The sequence below is a fragment of the Silurus meridionalis genome, chromosome 20 (genome assembly GCF_014805685.1).
Source record: "Silurus meridionalis isolate SWU-2019-XX chromosome 20, ASM1480568v1, whole genome shotgun sequence".
Taxonomy (NCBI): domain Eukaryota; kingdom Metazoa; phylum Chordata; class Actinopteri; order Siluriformes; family Siluridae; genus Silurus; species Silurus meridionalis.
This window is the reverse complement of record NC_060903.1, coordinates 5,245,009-5,268,951: the sequence shown is the minus strand read 5'-3', so window position 1 is coordinate 5,268,951 and position 23,943 is coordinate 5,245,009. Positions and strand designations below refer to the sequence as shown.

Genomic DNA, 23,943 nt, shown 5'->3' with positions numbered 1-23,943 from the left:
TCTAGTAAAAGGCTCCGGTTTCTCAGATCAGCCTCCAGTGGTGATGAGGAACCCGGAGTTGAACAGCTCGCTAACGGAAGTCAGGCTCTGAGCTATCTAAGCTTCTCCGCGTCTGTCTGCAAGCACGTAAACACCGACACGGTTCCTCGGCTCTTCGGCTCCTCGGCGCTTTTCCCACTCGGTCGCGGGCTCAGGACGCGCAGTCTTCAGCGATTTCCTTTAGATGTCTGGATACGCTTTTCTTGGCGATTTGATTTGATTTTGGCAGCACCAAAGTGGAAGTGCATGAGGACACAATGAGGAGCTGTGGGTCCGGCTGCAGGAGGATGGACATTACTGTAACCCTGCTGCTGGTGACGCTTGGTGAGTTCATGGTTTCACTGTTACTGAACACACACACGCTCATAGGGACTGATGACAGTCCAAGCTTTCTAAATGTGTTCTTCTTTGCTTTTACATAATACAGAGTTCCCCAGAAGGAAAAACTGAACAGACACTAAGGGTGCTCAAGTACCCAAATAGATACAGACTTGGACAAACTCCAACCTTAGGACCCTACAAGAACCCACGATTTTCTCATAAGTAACTTGAAACGGACAAAAAGTAACTGATGTCTATATTGTGAATACAAAAAATTAATACAAATTCATTTTTATTTTTTATTTTGATGTAACAGAATATTTTGAATAATAAAACAATCTTAGAAAATAAATCAAAATAATTGCATCCTAGTGATGTTTCGAAATAATTTTCATTTTTATGAAATTAGTTTTACACGTGTTCAATCATTCAGCCTATTTAAATTGTGAGAAATGTGGTCACTGATGTTTGGTATCATGTTGTACACCACACTGAACATGAACCAGCAATAGCGAAGGAGAAAATGTTGTCTCAGCAGGTAAAACAGAAATGAATAGACAAGCAGGAGAAATGTAAAGGTTTTAAGACCATCTCCAGGCAGCTTGATATTCCTGTTATTACAGTTGCAAATATTATTAAGAAGTTTAATGTCCATGGGACTGTTGCCAACCTTTCTGGATGAGGCTGCATGAGAAAAATGAGACGGATTGAACGGAAAGCTGGTGCGAATGGCAGAGAACTATCCAAGAAAAACAGAGACAAAATCTGATCTCTGAGGTCAAGTTACATCAGTGTCTGATCACACAGCATGTCACTTTTTAAACATCAATGAGCTCCATGGACTCCTTTGTTGAAAGAAAAAAGAAAAGGCCAGACTGGAAGCTTTTTTGGCAAAATACAAAGAGATTTTTAAAGAAATATCCATGATATCTACTGTGGAACATGGGGAATGCTCGATAATGGTCTGGAATTGCTTTGCGATGTCTGACCTTAAACCTGTGCAAGGTGCAATGAAATCTCAAGACTGCCAAGCCATTCTAGAGCAAAAAAAACTTCCCAGAGTCAGACAGTTTATCTCAGGTGCAGCCATGGATCCTCTAACAGGATACTGACCCAAAACATCTGACTTAAAGCACCCAGAAATGGCTCAGATATTTCCAAAACACTGGAATATAATGAGTTGGGCTTCAATGAGGCCAACTCCCTGATCTGAATGCTATCAAATGTCTATGTTTCCTCATAAAAAGTAGACCAGAAGGCCTGTTAACAGGTGCAGAAGTCTGAATGAGAGCTACAGATAGCACTTGTTTGTACTGATAACCTCTAAAGGTTGTACAAAAGGATATTAGATTAAGGGTCCCATCATTTGTATCCCTGGCCTTTTTGTTTGTTATATGACTCAAACTATTCAGTTGAATCAAAAATATTTGAGAATTATTTCAGAGAAAATTTGGAATGTTTGTCTGCATTATTAGATTAACCCAACTGTCTCGTGGCTCGTGCACCCATACAGACAAAAACATATTTTTTTTTGCACGCTCACGTTGTTTAAATCCGAAATATATTAATGTTAGCCTTCGCATGCCAGTTTGTTTTGTACGGGATCCAGTCACCAAATCTATGTGGTTAATCTGAATAGGAACAATTTTGGAAAAATGTAATTAATGTCCAGTTGATTTTGGAAAGATGACCATGTCAGATGTCATTTCACATCTGGTGAAAAGGGATCCATTGGTTGCATTATTTTTCCAGACAACATTCACACGATGATGATGATGATGATGATAAGGTGTGAGTGAAAACACAGACAAAATGAAACTTCAGGGTGAAATCAGCTGGTTGCACACAGTGGTTTAATCGCGTAATCAGTTTCACGTAACCTGTAGCTTTAATGTTACTTGATTTTCCTTATTTTAATATACATTTTTATTTTTTATTTTTTACTTTTACTGGCTTTAATGAATGCATCTGCTTTATCTTGCACTTGAGAACTGGTGTCCAGTGATTTCAGGTTATAGAGCGCATGCTGTGTCTGCAGATCAGTAAGGGCACACAGAGGGCGCTGATGAGCACCTTTTAAGTTCTGGAGTCTCCAACTGTCTGAATATTGTATTTTCTCTGCACCTGATTGTTATAACTAATTACTAGTGCTTACTGAGTGTTAAAGCAGATGGTAAAAACACCAAATGTGCTGAACACATGGTTCAGTACTGCATTTCTTTAGGATTGCTTTTTGTCTTTCCCAAAAGGCCTCCGCATACATTTGTAAGAACTAAGTTTCTACATTATGGAGGTTCAAGGGGGAGATTATGTTTAAATCATCTCTACTCAGGGAAGGGTAGGCAATAAAGTGCTCTCCCTGTGCCTCTCGGGTAGATGTGGGGCTTTTCTGGAGTTCAAGGCTATACTTTGGCTCTCTGTGATGGCGATAGCGGCCTGGTATGGTTCCGTCTGCTAGAAATGACAACCGGAGTCCAAACATTCAGCTCTCACTTCAAATTGGGCCCAGAAATGAAAAAAAAAAACCGCAATATTTTCAACTCTCATGTGTGTTTAAAGGAACCAAAAGTTTAATTAAGTGGCACGTTATTGCAGCCTTTTCCTGGCACCCATAAAACTGCCAGTGTCAGACTGGATTAGAGTGTAATGCAAATTTATGGGAGGGTGGGATGGGTGTGAGAGAAACCTCAGGATAAGGTCGTAGAGAAACCAAAGGATCGGCTTAGAGCCCGTTTTTGATGTTGCGCAGAGGCGTTTTTAAATCGCTCTGACACTGAAGCTGTTAAATCCTATGCTAAGATAATTAGACTGCTGGCACATGCAGTTAGCGAATCTCAATGAAAAGTAAACATTAATTAACAAAGTATAGAAACTATTAAAATTTGGTCCAGTCTAATTAGACACTAGGCAAACCAAAGAAATGACATTAAATCTAATACATACATTAACTCCTGTGCCAGTTAGGATTTTTTTTTGTTATTAAATTTCTTTGCACATGCTATAAAATTCTTATGGATACATAAATCTTGTATTGACACCAGACTACTAAACGATGTCTTGAGAGAAAAATGTCAGAGACGTGCTGTCCGTCGTACATGAATTGAGACATGGTAAAATGCTTTAGAGCAGAGGCAGGATGTCCCAGAAAGTCCTGGATTTCTCTCGCCAGCTAAGTTCGATTCTTGAGCTCGTCTGTCCGTTTGTCAGCTGGCCCAGGACTGTTAGCTCACCGATGGGGTCTGTCCAACTGGAAATGTTCTTGGTGGTTAAAGGATTGGGGAACTGAGTGGGTGCTTTGAATTAGAGCTTGGGAAAAAGTGGTTATGGGCTTCAGGCTGGAATTGAAGGATCTATTTGGCTTCCAAGCATGGAGGTTTGACAATTAACCTCATATGAAATTTTATTTTTATTTTCAAAAGCAGATTTGTTCAGCAAAAGCGGTACAACAGGCAGGGTAAGGCATCGGCTCATTTGCGATAAACTGGGTATATTTAAGAGTACAATAGACAAAGACGGGCAGCGTACCCATGCATGAGAATTCTAATGACATCAGGTCCAGTCACGGCCTCTCTCTTTACCCAGGCTGCAGGACGCCAGTAGGTCATAAATGCCCCCTGCGGGTCATGGGTCATAAATCCTCTCTATGCTTCAGTGCCTCTGTATATTTATACTGCGGGTTTTTACATCGCGTACTGACTGCTTTTATAAAGCTGGCCATGTTATTAGAGGATGATCCTATTTATTCCAGTGGCTCATTACAGTACTGGCTTCATTCTGTCCATGAAGCTTCATCCGATTTCAAATTTACGTTCCTCTCGCTACGGATCTGTTCCAAGTCAGCTTGATTTAAATTCCTCCTGAGGTATATCTCCATGCAGAATTTATCAACCTTTGGATCGATAGCGAAGTTGTCTGTAAAGAAAATGTGGTTGATACAAAAACCTAGGTTTTTCTTTTAATTAAAAAAAGAACCGTGCAAATCCATGACAAGGCCAGGGGGCTAAAGTGGCATTTGAAAAAAATCTCCCAAAAGCAGGCAATGTCGGGTTGCCTTTTCACAGTATTGTGGAGGAGTGTGTTTACATAATAGAAGCCGGGTTATGCCGTGGCCAACATCTCCACATTGGTTCCAGATATCACAGTTTAGAATTAATCACATGGTCGGCTTGATGAGTGGGAGTCGGTGCAGGTGCAAATGGAGCCCTTACAGTATCTCACAAAAGTGACAACACTTATATTGTATTGTAAACATACAGCCATTGTTAAATAAATAACTGGCAACAAAAGTGAGTACACCCTAAGTGAACATGTCAAAACTGTGTGCAAAATGTCAATATTTTGTGTGAGCACCATTGATCTCTTGCGCTGCCTTAATCCTCCTGGACATGGAATTCACCAGAGCTGCACAGGTTGTTGCTGGAATCCTCTTCCACTCCTCCATAATGACATCACAGAGCTGCTGGATGTTAGACACATGGCAGTTCTTCACCCCACAGGTAATCAATAAGGTTCAGGTTTGGAAACGTACTGGGCCACTCACCTTCATCTTCCTTAGCAAGTCAGTTGTCATCTTGGCGGTGTGTATGGGGTTGTTAATATGTTGGCAAAGTGCCTCTAAGGGAGGGCATCATGTTCTGCTTCAGTATGTCACAGTACATGTTGGAATCCATGTTTCCCCACAATGATCCCCAGACCGTGATGCTACCACCACCATGATTGACTGTAGGCAAAAGACATTTTTCTTGGTGCTTCTCACCAGGGCGTCGCCACACATGCTGGACACCATCTGAGCCAAACAAGTTCATCGTAGTCTCATCAGACCACAGAACATGGTTCCGGTAATACGTGCTCTTGGACAGGTTCTGTCCAGCAAACTGTTTGCAGGCTTTCTTGTGAGCCAGCTTTAGAATAGGCTTCCGTCTGGGACGACGCCATGCAAACCAAATTGTTGCAGTGTGTGGCGACGGAGCACTGAAAACCTCTAAAGCGATGCTGCAGCAATCATGCGTCTGGTTTTTGTAGGCAGCTTCTGCATCTGACGCACAGCACGAGGACTCAAATTCTTTGATGGACCTTGCAAGTCCTGTTCCGAGTGGAATCCGTCTTGTTAAACCTCTGTATGACCCTGGTCACTGCACTGTAACTCAGTTTCAGGGTGTTACTGATCTTCTTGTAGCCTCAGCCATCTTTGGAGAGCAATAATTCCACTTCTCAAATCCACATAGAGTCTTTGCCATGAGGTGGATGTTGAACATCCAGTGGTCAGTATGAGAGATTTGTACTCAAAGCACCAAATTTTAACTGCTCTAATACATGATACACAAATTCTTATGGTCCTGCCAAGCAGACAAAAAACATGAACATGATGAATAGGACATGTGGCTTTGCATGATTAAACGACATACAGCTGTTATCACTTAGGGTCTACTCACTTTTGTTGCCAGCTATTTTGACAGTAATGGCTGTATGTTGAGTTATTTTCAGGACAGTAAATTTGTACTGCTATACAAAGTGCACATTGATACTCTAAAATATATCTAAGTTTAATTTTTATAGTATTGTCCATTTAGAAGATATACTAAAATCATTGCTGAAATGTGAGTGTGGACTCAATTTTTGTGAAATAATGTATATCCACGGGCACTATAGAACATGGATATGAGACATAAAGGAGGTTTTCATGGGCTTCTAACACTTAAGAAAAATTCTGTTTCTTTGTTCTCAAGGTTTCTAATAAAAATCAAAGCAATCAGTTGGAACTGATGAAATGTGAAAAAGATTCAATAGATTTGATCATATCTTGTCTTGTCTATGATCAGTGTGGCTCTGTGCCAGGACATACCAAACATTTCCATAATTGTGTTACTATGCAGATGAACCCCAACACATAGGGCCACTGGGTCACCACCACTAGGTGAGCATGTGACCGTAGATCAGATCTATATTAGTGAAAAGTACTTAATACTTAACTGAATACTGAACTGAAAATTAAATGGTTAATGCTGTACAGTTAGTACAGAAAATGGGCATTATTTAGATGAAGCTAACTCACAATGGCTTTCATTTTTTGTTTGGAGAGTTATTATTTTATGGTACAGTCTCCCAAAGACCTAATGTGCATTATATAACTTGCATTATGTTAGTTTAAGCCTGAAAGTTTGTTAATTTTGTCAACTTTAAGTCAAGACTCTATAGGTATTGAGGAAAATTTTGGACATTCAAATCTTTTTTTCAATTGAGTGAAAAAAGAACAAGAAATGTTGAATTTCTTTTTATATTTAGAACCAAAACTTTTGAGATTATCCACTTTTATGAAATGAACATGTTCACATTTATTCATATCCCATAAAAGAGGTTTTAATGGTACTTGTTTGTCAGAATTCTACTCACACCTTACCTCTATTAATTCATTGATAAATCCTCATGTTACTTTGTCTTCACCAGACAAAATGCTTCTTGCTCTCTATGAAAACAAAGCCCTATCTGGATGGCATTAGTGTAGTCGAATAGGAAAGTAAATGTGAGCCTAAGAATTTTTTGTTTTGACTGACTTTTTTGACAGGCTGCACAGTCTCGTGTCTGGAAAGATTACACTGTTCTTCCTACTAAATTCAGATTAAAAAAATCTCTAAAAAGGACTGTGTTAAAAATAGTGAATAATAAAATATATATTTTATACTACTGTGTTCCTTGCTATAGATCTCATACATTTTATTAACACAATTGCAGGAAAAACAAGCCAGACTTATAATTAAAGTCAAAGCAATCAATTTGTATTGATTAAAGGTGGGATACATTTGACAATACTGACATATTCAGTCAATACTGGATTTCTTCCTATATGTTGTGGTAAAATATGACAAACTTTCTTTTTTTTTACAGAACTTCATTTCATTCTAACACATTGTGTATATATATATTTTATGACATGAGCTATGACATTAGCATCCACAGCATAGTCATAAACAGTCTAAGACATTTTATGTTTAATGAATTATTCTTTCAAGCCCTACCCAAGGTGAAATGTTTAGCTATAGCCATTGTTTTTAAGAAAGGGAATGAAATGGAGTGGAGCCATTTATTAGCATTTTGCCATTGGTACTGGAGTTAGACGTGTTAAGTAATAAGTAATATCCTGTAAAGATATCCTTTGGTTATCCTTAGTATGGTTATTGGACCTTGGACCTTTGGATCTTGCTGCCCCATCACGCATGGTCAATCAGAAAGATACAGTTGTGCTTGAAATACAATAATCAGAATTAGGTTTAAAGTTTTGAGAGTAGCACAGGCAGACTAGCATCGCCTTTGAACAGGATTGGCACACAACTATCCCTAATAACAGGTTCCAAACCTACAATAATTTTGGTGTGTAAAAGACGTCTGCACACATGGAGTTCTGCCCAATAGCCTTGAACTCTAGTTTCCTTTCATTTCAGACGTTTGCTTTTAAGTTCCTCAGCTTTTCGGTACTTTGCGGTGACCAGAGATGACAATTGTAGCGCTAGCGAGTTAATGAATGTGCCCGATGTTATCCTAAAATGAAAGTTCTTCTAAATAATATAAACCCACATTTCAGCAGATGCGATATCTACTGAATATCTGCCAATAACGTTAAAAAAGTTGATGACTACACTTTACAACTCAGTACCTTCCAAATCACATTTTTGTACCACCAGGAGAGCGATCTGTTTTGAACACTTTAAGTGCTGCTTGCATAACTCCCCACAGGGAATCTCCCAGTTTTGTGCCAGTTTATGTATGTCGTTTATCTGTGAATTTTCTTGGAACAGAATTCAGGTCAGCCATCAAGTGTTCAAACAATCTCTGGCATTGGTAAAGGATCAAGTTACATTTGATCATTTTCAACTGTCCAGATTTTGTGAACGTGTATCCCTGGCTGCTTCAAATTCCTAAGAGGTGTTGTACTTTCTGAGATTTCTGCTCATCATGGTTATAATGAGTGACTTTTCTGTCAGCTTGAACCTGTCCTTTTATTCTATGATCTCATTTATCAAGGAGTTTCAGCCTTTACTTTTTTATTTTTCACCCAACTTTAAAGATTATCTGCATGAAATGTGTATAATTGCCAATAACTACATTCCTAATAATAAACACTGCTTTATTTATAATCCTTGCAATTATGACCAAACATAATACAAACTAGCCAAAGGGCTGAGCATGTTTTTATGTGGTTGTGTATTCAGTAGGCTGGACAGTAGGCTCATCTCTGTATGTCGCGGATGGTCGCTCACCTCGTCTGGCTCTGGAGAAGAGTTTAAGCTGGCCGCCCAAAGCCATGCAGTGCCAGGACATGCTAAAGCGTCTCCATAACGGAGCACGTGTTACTGTGCAGATGCCCCCCAACTTAGAGGGCCACTGGGTCTCCACCAGGTAAGTACGTGACACGAGATCGTGACCTGAATAGAGAAAAGTACTTAATACTGAACTAATAACTGAAAATAGAATGGCATAATGCTGTACAGGTAATGAAGAAAATTCTGAAAATAATTTTATTAATAGTTTGCCCACAATGGTTTTAATCATTTGTTTGATACATTTGCCAAGGAAGCATTTCAGTAGAAAAAACTATATATTATATACAACTATGAAAAATATTGTTTGTTTGTTTTTATGACATTTTTGTTGTATTTATATGTATGATTTTTTTTTATAGTTATTATAACCAGGACCAAACATCTTTTGAGATGATCCACTTTCATGAAAGTTACATAACCATGTTCATTCATATCCTTAATAAGACGCACATTACAGAAGAGTTTCCCAAAATTTCGATTATCACATTTATTTCGATTATCACAATGTAAAATGTGATTATACATTATTTTCTTGGCCATAAATAAATAAAGATTTTTCCAGCAAACCAATTGTAAAAAATTGTCAATTAAAAAAACCTTCACACTGAAATAAACAAGTACTTTATATTACTTTCTATTACTATTACAAAATATTTTATGTATGTATTTATTATATCTATGTATTTATTCTTATCAACAATCAGTGGGCAGAGATCACATCCACTGTCTTACAATTTTATACATAGTTTTTAATAGTGGATTAATAGTATTTTTAGGATTTAATATAATGTAAATAAATGTGCTTGAACAATTATTTCTGTCTAATCCTCCACACCTTTTTTTTCCCTTCTGTCACTTTCCGGGTTGCTATGGCAGCTGTGAGGTACGTCCTGGCCCGGAGTTTATCACCCGCCTCTACCATTTTCAACACAACCACACGTTTCAGGCCTGGCAGTTCTACTATGCTGACAACCACTGCACTGAGCCCACCTACACGCTGGTGATCCAGGGCCGCATACACATGCGTCAGGCCTCATGGGTCATTCGCGGTGGCACAGAGGCCGACTACCACATCCACAATATTAAGGTGCGACGCCATGATGGCACACCGTAATTGGGAAAACGCTGATTTACTAGTAGTGTTGATGAGGAATTAACAAGAAGATATTAATTTCAGTACGTCCTGCCAAATTACAAGAGAGAGAGAGAGAAAATGTTATTATTATTATTATAATTGTATATATATATTTTATTGCTTATATTGTTGCTAGCTATATATATATATATATATATATATATATATATATATATTCTGTCCTTGTTTTTGCACAGATTCATTCCATTTAATATTAATAAAGTGGCTTTTCCTCCACCTCAGGCATTGTTTCAGATATTGTGACACTTTTTGTCCTCTTAATTATACCATGTTTTGCTTTTTCATGCCTGAACATTTATAATCCACCTTAGCACATGATTGTAGGCATGCAGCGATTACTAATGCTTGCGAATGTATGCTGTCACTATAGTAGCTATAAATGACGTATACAGACTTTAAATCAAACTGGTTGAACACAAAATAAAGCCCTAATCAGCTGGAAATTGGTACGATTTGCTTGTTATGTGTTCAAGTTTTGTTGGCAAATTAGCAAAGTAGGCTAACTGTACAATCTACAAACATTCGCTAGAATCTCTTTTACCTCCGAAACAAGATTTCATTTTCTGCATAACATCTTTATAAACATTTAACGAGAGGTCATGGTGTACGATAGGATCAGGTGAAATGGTTACTCCATTTTTGCAAGTCAGAGAGTAAATGGAAACTAAAAGTTGTGTTTCTCGAACTGGAGAAACACCAGACCACACACTTCAACGGATCGGGTTTAAAGTTTGCCGCTTTGCCTCAGCATGTGTCATTTGTGTGGAATTCATTTTAAATATCACTTTTGCTAATTCAATCGAATAAAATCTGTCTTTTATTGGTTCCTTTAATGGTTCAGGGTTTATCAAGATATTTCTGAAAAGGTTATGGAACATTTAAGGGTTCTTCAAGGTGGAAAACAGAAGAATTCAGGTACACCAGGACCGGCAAATACACTGGGTCACCCACTCTGGACAAGTGTCATTCTTCTGAATATTTATTTGCTACCTAAGGTCTGTTTTAGCCTAGTTCCCATCTAAGAGTAGTAGATAGGATTTTCTACCCATGTTAAAGAAAATATTACAAACTGGCCAAGTGCAAAGAGTTGACTATGCTAACCGGTTACATACCGATCTAGAAGACCACTACGAGCAACGAATTAGAACCGTGATTCAATTTTAACCCGATCTCCCGCTTAGCAGTGAATCAGAGACCGTACTGAAGTTTTATTGTGAAGTATATGTTTTTACTCTGCTCTGCTTGTAATCCAGGTGATGTGCCACTCTACGAACACGGCCAAGGAGCTGAGCAGGCGATTGGCACAGAGCTGCAAAGGAATGAAAGGCGTCTCTTTGGAGCCGAACCTAAGTTATGAGCTCTGCAGTGAGGACGGAAACTGCAACTGCTCTCGCGGCCTGAACTTCACCATGCAGGAGCTGCAGCTGCTGCGCATTGAGAAGCAATACGTGAACCGGGACATGGAGCAGCCCGTGGAAGAGCTCTTTCTAGGTGACATCAATACTGAGACGAGCCAGAGGATGAGCCACAAGCCTTCCTGCTATCAGCCTCCACTGCAGAACTCCAAGGTCAGTGGGATTATATGTGCACATACGTTTGCGTGTAAACTCACGTATACATTTGTGCTTTTTTCAGTGTGTGCATATATTAATGCTGGAAGGTGATTTTCCCACAAATTCATGACACTGCATGAGTTGCAAATTAGATTGAAATCATTTATATGTGTGTCTGTGTGTGTGTGTGTGTGTGTGTGTACGTACATGAAAGAAAGTCGAAAGTATGCCTTCTTTAGCTGTTAAGACAGAAATTGGAAGGAAAAGGCAACCAGCTGTACTTTTTGCATCATTAGGACATATAACTTTGTATTAAGACACAATACAGGAAGTTGCAACTTTTTTTTCTCTGCAAGTTTTTTTTTTTTTCTTTTAAAAGCATAGTTACATGTCGAACCACTTCAGTCTGTTTACCTCAATAAAAGGATCCCACTACAAGATCAAAGTTCTCAATAAAACTTTAGAAACACTGGTTCTCGTTCACCACACTTTGGCACCGCTCTCGCCATGTCAAACACTCAACTGTGAAATTGCCCTGATTTTGAGCTTTGATGAACATTTCAGTCGGGTTACACAATGGCTCATGCTCTAGTCCTTCACAATCACTCACATTGTGTTTCTCTTTAATCCCTTTAGACAAATGTGTGCATTCATGTCCAGCAGTTGTCTGGATTTGGATGCATGTCCTAGTACAGGTCACATCATGCACATTAAATAAATCAAGCCTCGTTTCAGACGATTTCGCCGATTTAACTTTGAACGAGATCAGAGATCAGATGTCGTGTACCAGAGACAGTGGTAAGCTTCGACATGTGGTGTTGTGGAGAATTCACACTCCAGGTCCGATTTCCTGCATGCCATAGGGGAAGAATTGGAAAGCTCTCCGTTCCTCAGCATTTTTTTTTTCCCCTTCGTGTTTGTCCACAAATACGAAAGGTCTCGCTCAAGACTGGCTTTAGAGTTTATAGAAAATATATGCCTTTCACGTGTTTTATATGGGACACTTCAAAAACACAGCAAAGATCACCACAAAATGAGCAGACCAGCCTTGGACACAAGGACTGTACAGTAAATTTTTATCTTTTTTTTTTTTTTTTTACGTGTGGAAAACCTTCTGCATTTATGTTCCCACTTTTCCAAAAGCTCGTAACTCGTTTTCTTTCTGTGTCTGGTATAATTTCAGACAGAGATGATGTCCACATAAACGTGTACCATTAAAAACGGTTTCGCCAGCCAAATGTTATTCCAAACAAGAGTCGCTCTAAAGACTGAGTCGCAGAAGAAAAAAAGAAAAAGAACAAACAACCAAAAGCGAAGCATGTGGCACTCATTTTCATTCAAATCAAGCCTAACGATTTGGTCTACACTTTGTTGCATCGCGACCACATTAGCCAAACACGGCCGAGCCATGCATAAAAGACGTTTAATTAACAATTTCGCCATCTGAGGATGGAGGGATCCTTCCTTTTTTTTATTTATTTATTTTTAAGATGTTATATTGCTGTCATGACGATTCCAGCCGTAAATTACAAAATAGCAGCTTGTGCCCAGCTCCGGATCTGTTTTGAGAGGATTCGAGAGTGGCACTTTGTTCATTTGCGGTTATTGGGTGGATCAGAGCTGCATGGGCAGAAGCCAGCAATAGTCCCAACTGTTTTCCTCTCGTTTCCTATTTCTCCGCCACTTTTTTCCGTGGTCCCATCCCGAACTGGTTCGAGCCGGTCCGCAAGCGGCGTCGAATGATTGGCACCACTTGGCAAGTCGGCACACAAATTAGGATGTTGGTGTTAGTGTTTTAATGGCGCGGAAAGAAACGAGAAAGGAAAATAAACCTCGACGTTTCTTATGTGGTGTTTTTTTAGACTGCAGCAATCACAACTTTCCAAATGACTTTGGATAGCTTTGGCTAAACAAAAGAGCAACTCGAGCCAGGGAAAGAGTGAGAGAGGAAGACGGAGTGAGACATGTTGTCAGATGTGTTGCATTGCTAAGTCTGAGGTTAGCCAGAAGATCAGGGATTCATCAACTGAAATCTTCATCAGCAGAGACGGGGTGAACACATCTTGTCCACACATGCAGTCTGGGTTTTTCTCTTCTGTTCTTTTCTTTCCATTGTTCCCTGTGTTGGAGTCTGGTGCGTTTGGACACAACCAGGCATGGCTCTGTTAATACCGCAGCCTGTTTAAACATTTGAATAAATACTGATAAGCCCGATATATATACGTAAACGTGTATGTGTATGTGTGTATATATATATATATATATATATATATATATATATATATATATGGAAATGTTCAAATTGAAAACACTTCCAAGCTCTCATATATATTTTATTTATTAATTCTTTTTTTTTTTTTTTTTAATGTACAAAAATATGAGCTTGGAATTGTTTTTAATTTCATCTCTATCCACCACATTTTAGCATGTGGACTAGAATTTGAACATTTCCAGACATTGAGAGAAGAACTGCTCGCCTATTTGCGCTAAACTCGCCTATAAAACTTGTCTGAGGGCAGATGTTGAATTCCAGTGATAATTTTTTTTTTTTTATGGGAAACACACTGTATGAGCAACAGATTGTGGAGACCTGACTATGGTTCGTATGTGCTTTTTGAACTTTCCATCTCTATACACTATTGTGTGCCTCCAACTTTGTGGTAACAGTTTGGGGAAGAACCACATATGGCTGGAAACGACAGGTGGCCCATGACTTTTGGTCATAAAGAGTGTTTATTACGCTTTTTGCTTCAAGTTGACCGCTCCTATGGTGAAGTTGCAGCAGTTTTTATATAGATGTGTTGTACTTCTCATGAAAGAAAAAAAAACAGGATGCAGCCTGAAAGACGGTTCACTCGAATGTAAAAAGCTTTTATTTATTTTAGCATTGGTGACCTAGTGATAACTAAAGCTTTATCTATATTTTTCTATTTTATTTTTCCAAAATATTTATATATTTTTTAAACGAATATACAAGTATTTTATATAGAAAATATAGTTATAGATTTTTAAGCCACACTTGTATAAGGTAATATATCTTGGGCAATTATGTGCAATAATTTCACTGCCATAATCATCATTGTTACATATGTAATAACTTGTATAACCATAATTGTAGTCTGACTTTTTCTGCCTTACTGCTACACATTTCATTTCACTTAATATGTATATTTATTTAAAATATATTTCTCTCACTTAAATCTTTACTTTAATTTTACAGTGAGTAACTGCAATCCAACAATTTCCCTATGGGATCAATAAAGTATTCTGATTTATTTGAGAATTCACGACCCACCTGCTTTTTTCGGTCGATATTATATAAGTTGGAGCAATTGAAGAATTTTTTTTAAAGAAAAAAAACGGACCTGCTTATTATTAAGCACCATAGATCGTAGAAAAAGTGTAATATTTGCCATGCGTTTTTTTTTATGATTTAAAATGCAGATACTCCTGCTTCTGTGAATTCTTTGTGTAAATTAAGCCCGAAACCTAAATGTTTTTCATCCATCCAATCATGTATAGATACTATTTCTAACATTGGAAAATGTGTTGTTTACGTGCATTTGATATTGCATTTGTATTGTTCTCTCTTTATGAAAGTGTTTAGGGTTTTTAGATGTTTAATTGTAACTGCTTATAGACTTTAATTCAGTTTATTATTTAGGGTTTAGAGACTGGTGGTTCTCTGGAGTTTAGAAAAACTTTAGATCAAATATCATTTCCATAATTTTTATTACACGTGGAAAATCTCATAAGTGATATTTATTGGATTGCTTGCAATATTAGGCGAAAGTTTTTGTATAAAGTGTCCCCCTTCAGCTGAATAATAGAAACAAATTAGGGGGACTCAGTATTTGTACAGGAAAAAGACGACTTGCTCCAGCATCCTACACTGAACCTTCTTGTTCTGGTAGATCCTTGATTGTTTAAACTTATTATCTATGACTTCAGCCTCTTGGAAATAATATTCTATGCAAACCACTTAATACCTTGAAGGAACATTGTTGCCAACAGGCTCAAAAGCAACCATTTTCTAGTTGTAAAATTAGCAAGGAAACAATTTCATACCTTCGTTCGATTTCCGTTCTGATATCCGCCCCTTCTTACCTTCAGAGTCACGAGCAGAACTGCGTCGCGTGCCGGCTCATCTTGCGCTCGGACGAGTTGCACCCTCCGATCCTCCCGCCACAGCCCGAGCTCAGTGTGGACCTGCGTGGCCAGTGGGTTTCTCAGCGGTGTGAAATTCGGCCGGACGGGCTCTTCCTCACAAGGCATTTCATCTTTTATGACAACAACAGCACATGGGAGGGACACTACTACCACTACACCGATCCCGTCTGCAAGCACCTGTCCTTCAGCATCTTTGCCAGGGGCAGGTACAGCCACGGTGCGCACTCTAAACGTGTCATGGGGGCAACGGAGTTTGTGTTTAATGGTAAGTGGGGGTACTTTTTGTTAGCCAGTTAAACCTAATTGCACCCAAAGGTGCAGGGTTTGAGTTTACTGGCCTTGAGTAAACAGAAAAAAATTAAATGGTCTAGCGTGGGCAACCCAACAACTTGAAAAATAAATATTTAATTCAGATGTCCAATGAAAAATCTAACAATAGAATCTAACGCACTGTCTTTCTGGTTGTAGTGACCCACATGCGGGTGGTACCTATGGACCAAGGTGCTACTTCTCTCCTGAACATCTTTGATGGCAATGAATGTGGTGCTCAAGGCTCGTGGCAAACCGGCGTGGAGCAGGACGTGACCTCGACCAATGGCTGCAAAGCTCTGGGGATCAGCCTCCCGCACACGGAGTACGAGCTTTTTCGCATGGAGCAGGACACTCGCGGTCGTTCCCTGCTCTACAACGGCCAACGGCCCAGCGACGGTTCCAGTCCTAACCGGCCTGAAAAACGTGCCACCTCCTACCAGACACCCCTGGTGCAGTGCTCGGCCAACAGCCAGAAGTCGGAGGTCAACCTTGGTCACCATGCAAAATGGCAACACGAGTCAAATAACAGCTGCTGCCCAGCTTACCAAAGCTACTTGATGGAAACTGTGGTTCTTGTGGGAATAAACATGCTGATCATGCACTTCTTGGGTTGAAAGTACAACCCTGAACTGATCTTTCTGTGCATCTTTGTACATATTGACACAAGCAAGAGCGGAGAAATGCAAGAACATCCTTTGGCCATCTGGAAACAAGTTTACTTGAGCATTCTGCCCATTTTTTCTGGTTTCTGGCCTATTCGGGGGAGGATTAAATGGAGACACGAAACGTGTAAAGAGGCGAAGTGTCTGCGAAAAGAAAAAAAAACTGAAACTGCTGCACCACAGTAACTGCACTTTAATAAAGCAAGACCGGGAACTTGTAGGTTTCTTATAAAAAAAAAACAAACAAAAAAACAACATTTTGATAACACGTTGTGTTATCAGCTTCACCTGACCCTCGAGGGTTTTCTGTTTATATTCTTAACCTTTACTGTAGGCATGTATGCTAACAAAGAGCTATTTTTTTAAAGGATGTTGTGTAAATGTGCATATGGAAACGATCAAAATAAATCAATTCAGGGTACGTCGAAAAAGGAATGACTGGGTACTATATTGTCATTTACAGTAAAGATCTGATGTTTTTTATCCGTGAAACAGGAAACTGTAAAGCTTTTACACAGTTGTTCATGTTTAGAAGAGTGCCGGTTCTGATTTCCTGATGGTTGACTGGTTACGGAATTAAGACTATTCCAAGCAACCGTGGCTTTCGGAAGTCTGATTAGAAACCGGCATTCTTAACTGCAGTTTTATCCAGAACTAGACAGGAAGCGAACATTGCGATATTAATTTCCCGCTTACATCGGCATGAATTGCATTTGCCGGAAAAAGCAAACAGATTGAAACCACAGTATTTGAGACAGAGGTGGTGAAGCATTATAACTGGTCTTTCTACAGATTTCGCAGTTTTGTTTCGATACAAATGTTCTATTGTTACTAATGACAGCTGATCCACTACATGCACCTACTTACATTACATTACTTACAAGTGCATTGAAAAGACATCGTCCTAATAACTGGATTGTAAGAACAGAAATTAAATATTTGATTAGGTTGTATGTATTGTTTTTTTCTCATTATTTTGTTCTTTGATTTGTGGTAGAAACAGAATGTGCCTGTTGTTTTTCAGGTTACTTGTAGCCATCACAGAACTCTGAAGGTCCAGGTTTTCTTTGAGTCATGTGTAAAATATTGCTGTGGTAATGAGAAAATACAGGATTAAATCATATATGGCTACTAGTAACTTGAAACAATAAAACAGACACAGCTTCAGTGTTACAGAGATTCTTAGGGCATGTATACTAACGAGTCCTTTACATTTTCCAAAAGGAGACTATGGAAGATCTGAAATTCTTCTGGAAACTTAAACACGATGGTTGGACGTGAGCATGCACGCGTGTGTTTGCGTTGACGAGGCAGACGCGAATAGATCAGACAGAACAAGTAAAGGGGGGAAAAAACCCACAGCTGTACAAACGGAGATTTTTTTTTTTTCCCACTTTATTTATTTCTTTAATGTTGAATAGCATTGGACAGGACAGGAGAGGTGTAGACTCGAACTTCAGTCAACATTTGCCTCAAGTAGGGATAAATGTATTGAGGGAAAGTGAAGAGAACATTAATAATATTAATAATATGATAGAACAGTAATAAAAGTCTGCATTGGTATCGATAGGAACAGAAAAAAAAAAAAAGACGGAAATGTACAAAAAGGAGGCATCTTTGTTCCCAGCCCAACTGTTGACGTTCCCGTAGAAATGGAGAGGCAGCGAAGGGGTAGAAACGTCTGCCGTCTTTCTGAGGCAGCCGGAGGGTGAAAAGGGTCACACGGTCGTTTTTTTTTTTTTTTTTGATTGATGTTGCTTTTCCTTTTTCTTTTTTTTTTAAAAGGATTAAAATTACATTTACAAGACACCTAACATTCCATTGAACTGTTTAATAAAACGAGAAAGAGAGAGCGAGGAGTGTGGTGATGGTGGTGATGATGGTGATGATGGTGATGTGCGGGACAAAATTATTTATATCAACACCTTTATAAATTGGGTCTCTGAGATTTGTCCTGTCTTTATTTTTTCCTTTTTAAAACACCACTGCTGTGTTTTAACCCTGTTTTCTGAATTAATTTCTGTCCATTGCCCAAAGCAAAGAACGGTGTGGGAATTATTAAAAAAAAAAAAAAAAAAAGAGAGAGAAGAAAGAGCCTTACTTCTGTTCCTGCTTTTTATTCTCTCTCTCTCCTTCTATCTCTCTCTCTCTCTCTCTCGTGTTGGACTAACCGTGTGTGAGGCTGAGGACATTATGATGCCGCACAGATGTGTTTCTGCCGCTGGCCCAGCTACCAATGATATGGCAATGTCAACAGAAAGACATTCTCCTTTCAACCAGGCCATGTGAGCTCTCCCTCTCTTTTCCCCCTCTCTCTCTCTCTGGAACCGGTTGATAGGCAGGCAGACAAGTCAGACTCCCCTCCACTTGTCCATCTACAGGATGAACTTGCCGAGGAAGAATCCGATGAAGATGGCTGCTATGACGACCAGGAGTGATGGGAGGGAGCTAGTGGCCACTTCTCGGCCAATCAGAGAGCTGGAATTGGAGGCTGTGTGCTCGGGCCGTTGGACTTTCCTCAGTCTCAATCCATCGTCCTGAAGAAGGAGGGGAAAACGCAAGATGTGATTTGCATGCACGAGAGCACCAGTAGTGATGGTTTTTCATGAGATTTAGCATGCTAAAACACTCCTGACTCATCGAGCATTAACAGCTTAAACTACTTTAGCAATTTGAGCTACAGGAGCTCGTCTGTTGGATCGGACCACATGGTCCAGCCTTCGCACCCCACGTGCATCAATGAGCCTCGGCCGTCTGTGACCCTGTCACCGGTTCACCACTGTTCCTTCCTTGGAGTACTTTTGACGTGATCACGTTTGGAATCGTTTAGCCTTTACAATTTAACACTCATTAAACGCACTGAAATCCTTAAGCTTGCCCATTTTTACTGCTTCTAACACGTCAATTTTGAGGAAAATGCTGCCTAATATATCCAATATACTAACAGGTGCCATGATTAAAAGGTGTTATTCACTTCACCATAATGTTATAATGTCAGTGTTATGCCTGATCAGTGTATAATTATGTACAATACTCCTAAGTATTCATAACAGCTTTTTAAAGTAGATCATCACAGAACTAATCTTTTTTCTACTCGTCTCATTGCTTAACCAAAAAAAGCAGCCGTGCTTGCAAAAGCCACTTTCTGATTGGTCAACTGCTACGCTGTCAGTCACACAGCACAGATTTAAGCAGACATCGGGCAAATCTTTTTGAAATATAGAAATTGATGTGTTCCCATAAACCTCTAGGATTTCAGTGGTTAGAAAAAGGAACTCCTAGGCCAAGTTACATTGGTTTATTACTTGGGCCAAGTTTTGTTCATCCCCCTCTTACCTTAAGCTGCCGGTTCTCCTCCTGCAGCTTGCTCATTTCCGTCTGCAGTCGCTTGCACTCTTCCAGAACTTTCTTCATCTCGGTGTCATCCAGCGCAATGCTCGCGGGTTTGGGCGCAGTCGGTCCTTCCGCCTTGGAGGAGGCCAGCACGGGGGCTGCCTTGCTCACGGCATCCACGTCGTTCTGCGATTGTGTGTTAAAAGCGTGGCGTTAAGACTCGTATAGTGGAAGGGAGTCAAAGTGACTGGACTTGTACGGCACTCAGATTGGTCTGATTCAAAACTCTCATTAAACTCAGAAGTGTGCACATTGACGGTCATGACGAAACAATCTGCTTAAATAATATTCAGAACATTCGCAGTCCTAGTTTGCGGCTTGACGTCGACAGTTTCCTCTTTTTTTTTTTTTTTTTGCTTTTCCTGTTTAATTCTTCCTCTACCGATTCCTCATTCTAGCTTCCTTTCACTCTTTGATTTCCTGTTTCCTGCTTTTATTTCCATCCTTCATTTCCTCTTTTTTTCCTGTTTATCCCTTCCTGTCTATATTTCAGACTTTTCCTTTGTTCCGTCTGTCATTTAAATATTTTTTTTAATTCTTTCCTGTTTTCCTTCCTTGATTTTTCCCAGCCCCTCCCCATTTGCATTCTTTTGTTCTTTCTAAATTCCTTCAGTCTCTTCATTCTTTTTGTTGGGATTTGTTTCCATCCGTCCTACTTTTCCCCTCATCCATTAACCTTTGTTTTGTTTCTCCTCGCAACCTCGTTCCATTCCGTCCTCCCTTTATCTACTTCCCTTTCCAATTCATTCCTTTTTATCCTTCCTTCCACTTGCGATTTCATCCTTTTCTCTTACATTCCGCTTCCTTGATCCCACCCCCCCAAATTGCAATGTTTCTTCCCTGTACCCATCTCTCCATTCCTCATATACTCACCATTTTATCGTTTTCAGAAGGCAGCTCGAACACACATCTCAGCTTGGAATCCATGAGCTCATCGGGTTTCGCGTCTTTCCACTGCAGGGTCGAAACAGACATGCAATTCATCAGCCTCGACAAGCGAGCAGCTGGAACCTCATCCCACACACATACACACGCTATACAAGCAGTCACAGTGGAACAGTAACACATCAGACGCACCACATGTTTACACACAGGCTTGTGCACGAGCACATATGCCAGCACACCTAGTTCAAACCGTGCCCCCTCAGACTAACAAGAAAAAAAAAAAAAAAAAAAAAACACGACTACGTGTTCCTCGGTCCGAGTCGGAGGTTAAACTGTAGCCAGGAAAATGTCTGAGGCGTTACTGTAGTGCAGGTGCAGTGAATGGCTGAATAAGACCCAGAACCCGCAAATTCTATTAAATCAGCTCAACCACTGTGCTGTGGTCTTGATGCTTGGGTTTGCTGCATAACCCCAGAGTGGAACTTTGGCTCGATGTAAAATGTTGACAATTTACCTTTCAGTAAGTTTCCTATAACAGATACTGAAATATTAAAACTCCGTATTTTTCCCATTGCCGGTGATCGAGGAGACCTCCTGCCCCACACTTTAAACAGAACTGCACATAAACCTGTTATTGATGTTTTTTATTTTTGATAAACCACAAAAAAAAAAAAAGCTGCTTGATTTACAGAATTGACTACATTGCAAATATAAAAAACTGATTCATAAATTACCTAAAAATTGATCCCTTGATAATCGAGCCGGGGAGGATCATGAACGAGAAAAACTCCCCGAGATGTTAAGAGGAAGAAAACTTGACAAGAACCAGACTCAAAAAGGAAACTCGTCTTCATCAGGGTGACTCCAAATGTCCGTTCATTATAGTTCCATTGTTGTTGATTACAGTAGTGTCTTGGTATAGCGCACTTGTCTATACTTCTGTCTTCCTCTACAATACTAAGAGTAAGGGCTCTTTTCTCATTGGATATAAGCCTTGTATTCTGACAAGCAGCCTACTTTCTTATAGCAGCCTTCCAAATCTATTGTTTAATACGCAGACATATCAAATCCTAAACCTCGTATGGAACAATAACGCATGTGATTACACCCCTACGTGTTTCACGTGGCTGCTTTTACACTGTAATAGTAGCACAACTGTGTTTCTTCTGAAGATAAAATGTTCTCGTATGCAGTGCTAGAAGTAGTACAGCATTTTTGTATGCTGGGATTCTTTGTGAACATCCCATTCCATATTGAGGTTCTCTTTACTATTACAATAACTAGATTTTGGAGTGTGAAGGCTTTTGGTCATTCATATTGGTATTAATAAAGTCAGGCAGTCAAGGTTCGAATTCCCAAAGATGCTCAGCAGGGTTGGGATCAGACCTTTAGAGCAGGCCACTCGAAATCTTCCGGTCCATCCTATAAAAACTAGAACTTCATGGAGCTGGCTTTGAGCACAGGGGAACGAGTTTGCGTCTTCTAATTCAAACAAAGGGAAAATTGAATGCTACTCCGTCTAAAGGCATCCTATACAATTGTGTGCCTCCAGCTGGGTGCTATCAGTTTACTGAAGAGCCATATATGGCTTGAAAAGTTAGGTGTCCCAATACTTCTGCTCACAAAGTGTACATTTCAACATGTAAAAGTACAAAAAGTACTCACTTTGGAATGTACACTTCGTGAGCAGAAGTATTGGGACACCTAACTTTTCAAGTATGGAAAAGCTCTTATTTATGAGAACTATATTTGAATAATTGAAGCGGGTTCCATTCTTCCATTCTTCTTTTCTATTGTTACACGAACATTTACTCCAGGCCAGAAGCGTAGAGTTACGCTTTTGGTCTCGCAACAGGTTATTATATAACGTGATTAATGGAATCAGTGGAACGGTATATTGTTTTGTAAACTGTAGTGGAAAAAATAGTGAGACTACACCAAATATAGTAAAGCTGCAGTTTCCCCAAACATAAAATACTCTGATAAAGGAACAGATACTTCACAAATTATCTCAAGCAGAAGGAGTAAAAGCTTCAGCGCTGTCCAGCACTGTTCTTATGATGCGATTCTGAGCTTTCCACCTTGTTCCGCAAACCTAAATGTGTTTCATTTCAGTTGCCATACAGTACACTCATCCTTCACAAGAACTCACATCCTGCACTCTGGCATATTATTGTAGACAGCTACAGGGAAAAGCCCCTGCTGCCCTCTACTGACTCAAAAAGAGGACTACAATGCATACCTTTGCCTCATACTTACCATGGTCTCTGTGTCTGTGACGGAGGCTGGTGCAAAGATGGTCTGCACCATAAATTTGTGTTTACTTTTTTCATTGGGGTCGTAGTCAAACGGCTGTAGCATAACTGCAAAAAAAAAAAAAAAAAAAAAAAGAAAGACAAAAAAGTAAATGACAACATTTCTAAACAAAACAGACTTAAAAAAGAGAATGCTTTATTCAAGAAACACACCTTTACCTGACCAAGCAAATATTAACCTCAGAGTCTAGGCACTCATGTCAGACCGCTCATTGTCTACATGGATCACCTGCTTCCCTATTACTTTCCTAAACACCTGATTGCTCAATATAAATCACCATCTGTGTAATACTGGACCAGACTCGGTTATCCACAACCCTACAGAAAACTCGCTACAGTGATACAAACAACATGGCTACTAAAATCGCTGGTATGGTTTCCCCGAAATAATAATAAAAAAATAAATATAAAAAAAACCCTAATTGATGCAGTAAGTACCTTCTTGTTTATCATGTTGGAGAAAAGAAAAGAAAAAAAAAGGTATTCTGTTTCAGAACGGTTCAATTATTAAATTCAGCATTTTATTAAATAGCAATTATTAATAGCAAAAATCAGTGCATGAACAATGGCTTCTGCACCAGTTTGCGGGGGCAGTATTATGATATGGGGATGCTTCAGTTGCTCATATCCAGGTTCAGCAGTGTTATTACATCATTTCCACACTTGGCTTGGCCACCACAGACCAGACCTTAACCCCAGTGGGATTCTTTGGGATGTGCTGAAGAAGACTTTACGCAGCGATCCGACTCTCCAATCATATATTTTCGATCTTAGCAAAAATATTAATGCAACTTTGGGAGGAAAGAGATGTGAAATTGCATA

The 23,943-nt window shown here is 39.4% G+C and overlaps 2 protein-coding genes across 3 annotated transcripts in view; one reads left to right on the top strand and one right to left on the bottom strand.

Moving 5' to 3' along the window:
- On the top strand, window positions 1-18,308 carry LOC124403008 (protein APCDD1-like). 2 transcript variants are annotated; one of them, XM_046876528.1, is made up of 6 exons: window positions 1-363; window positions 8,568-8,751; window positions 9,552-9,762; window positions 11,085-11,399; window positions 15,498-15,819; window positions 16,023-18,308. In XM_046876528.1, exons 1-6 carry the CDS (start codon window positions 297-299, stop codon window positions 16,478-16,480), a joined length of 1,557 nt encoding a protein of 518 aa, XP_046732484.1. In that variant the 5' UTR covers window positions 1-296; the 3' UTR covers window positions 16,481-18,308. The 2 variants fall into 2 exon arrangements, with proteins under 2 accessions (XP_046732484.1, XP_046732483.1); XM_046876527.1 differs by having other exon boundaries at window positions 2-363; window positions 8,565-8,751.
- vapal (VAMP (vesicle-associated membrane protein)-associated protein A, like) overlaps window positions 17,906-23,943 on the bottom strand; it is a 20,361-nt gene continuing 14,323 nt past the window's right edge. The window contains exons 3-6 of the mRNA XM_046876529.1: window positions 23,066-23,169; window positions 20,795-20,875; window positions 19,865-20,047; window positions 17,906-19,065 (exon numbers count right to left, since the gene is read on the bottom strand). Of these exons, the coding sequence (XP_046732485.1) occupies window positions 18,904-19,065; window positions 19,865-20,047; window positions 20,795-20,875; window positions 23,066-23,169 (530 nt within the window). The 3' untranslated portion in view covers window positions 17,906-18,903. The remainder of the gene's footprint in view (window positions 19,066-19,864; window positions 20,048-20,794; window positions 20,876-23,065; window positions 23,170-23,943) is intronic.

Coding starts and splice junctions, on each gene's coding strand:
- LOC124403008 (XM_046876527.1), top strand. CDS start 297: ATGAGGAGCTGTGGGTCCGGCTGCAGGAGGATGGACATTACTGTAACC. Junction 8,752..9,551: donor GGCCACTGGGTCTCCACCAG/GTAAGTACGTGA, acceptor TTGCTATGGCAG/CTGTGAGGTACGTCCTGGCC. Junction 9,763..11,084: donor ACCACATCCACAATATTAAG/GTGCGACGCCAT, acceptor CTTGTAATCCAG/GTGATGTGCCACTCTACGAA.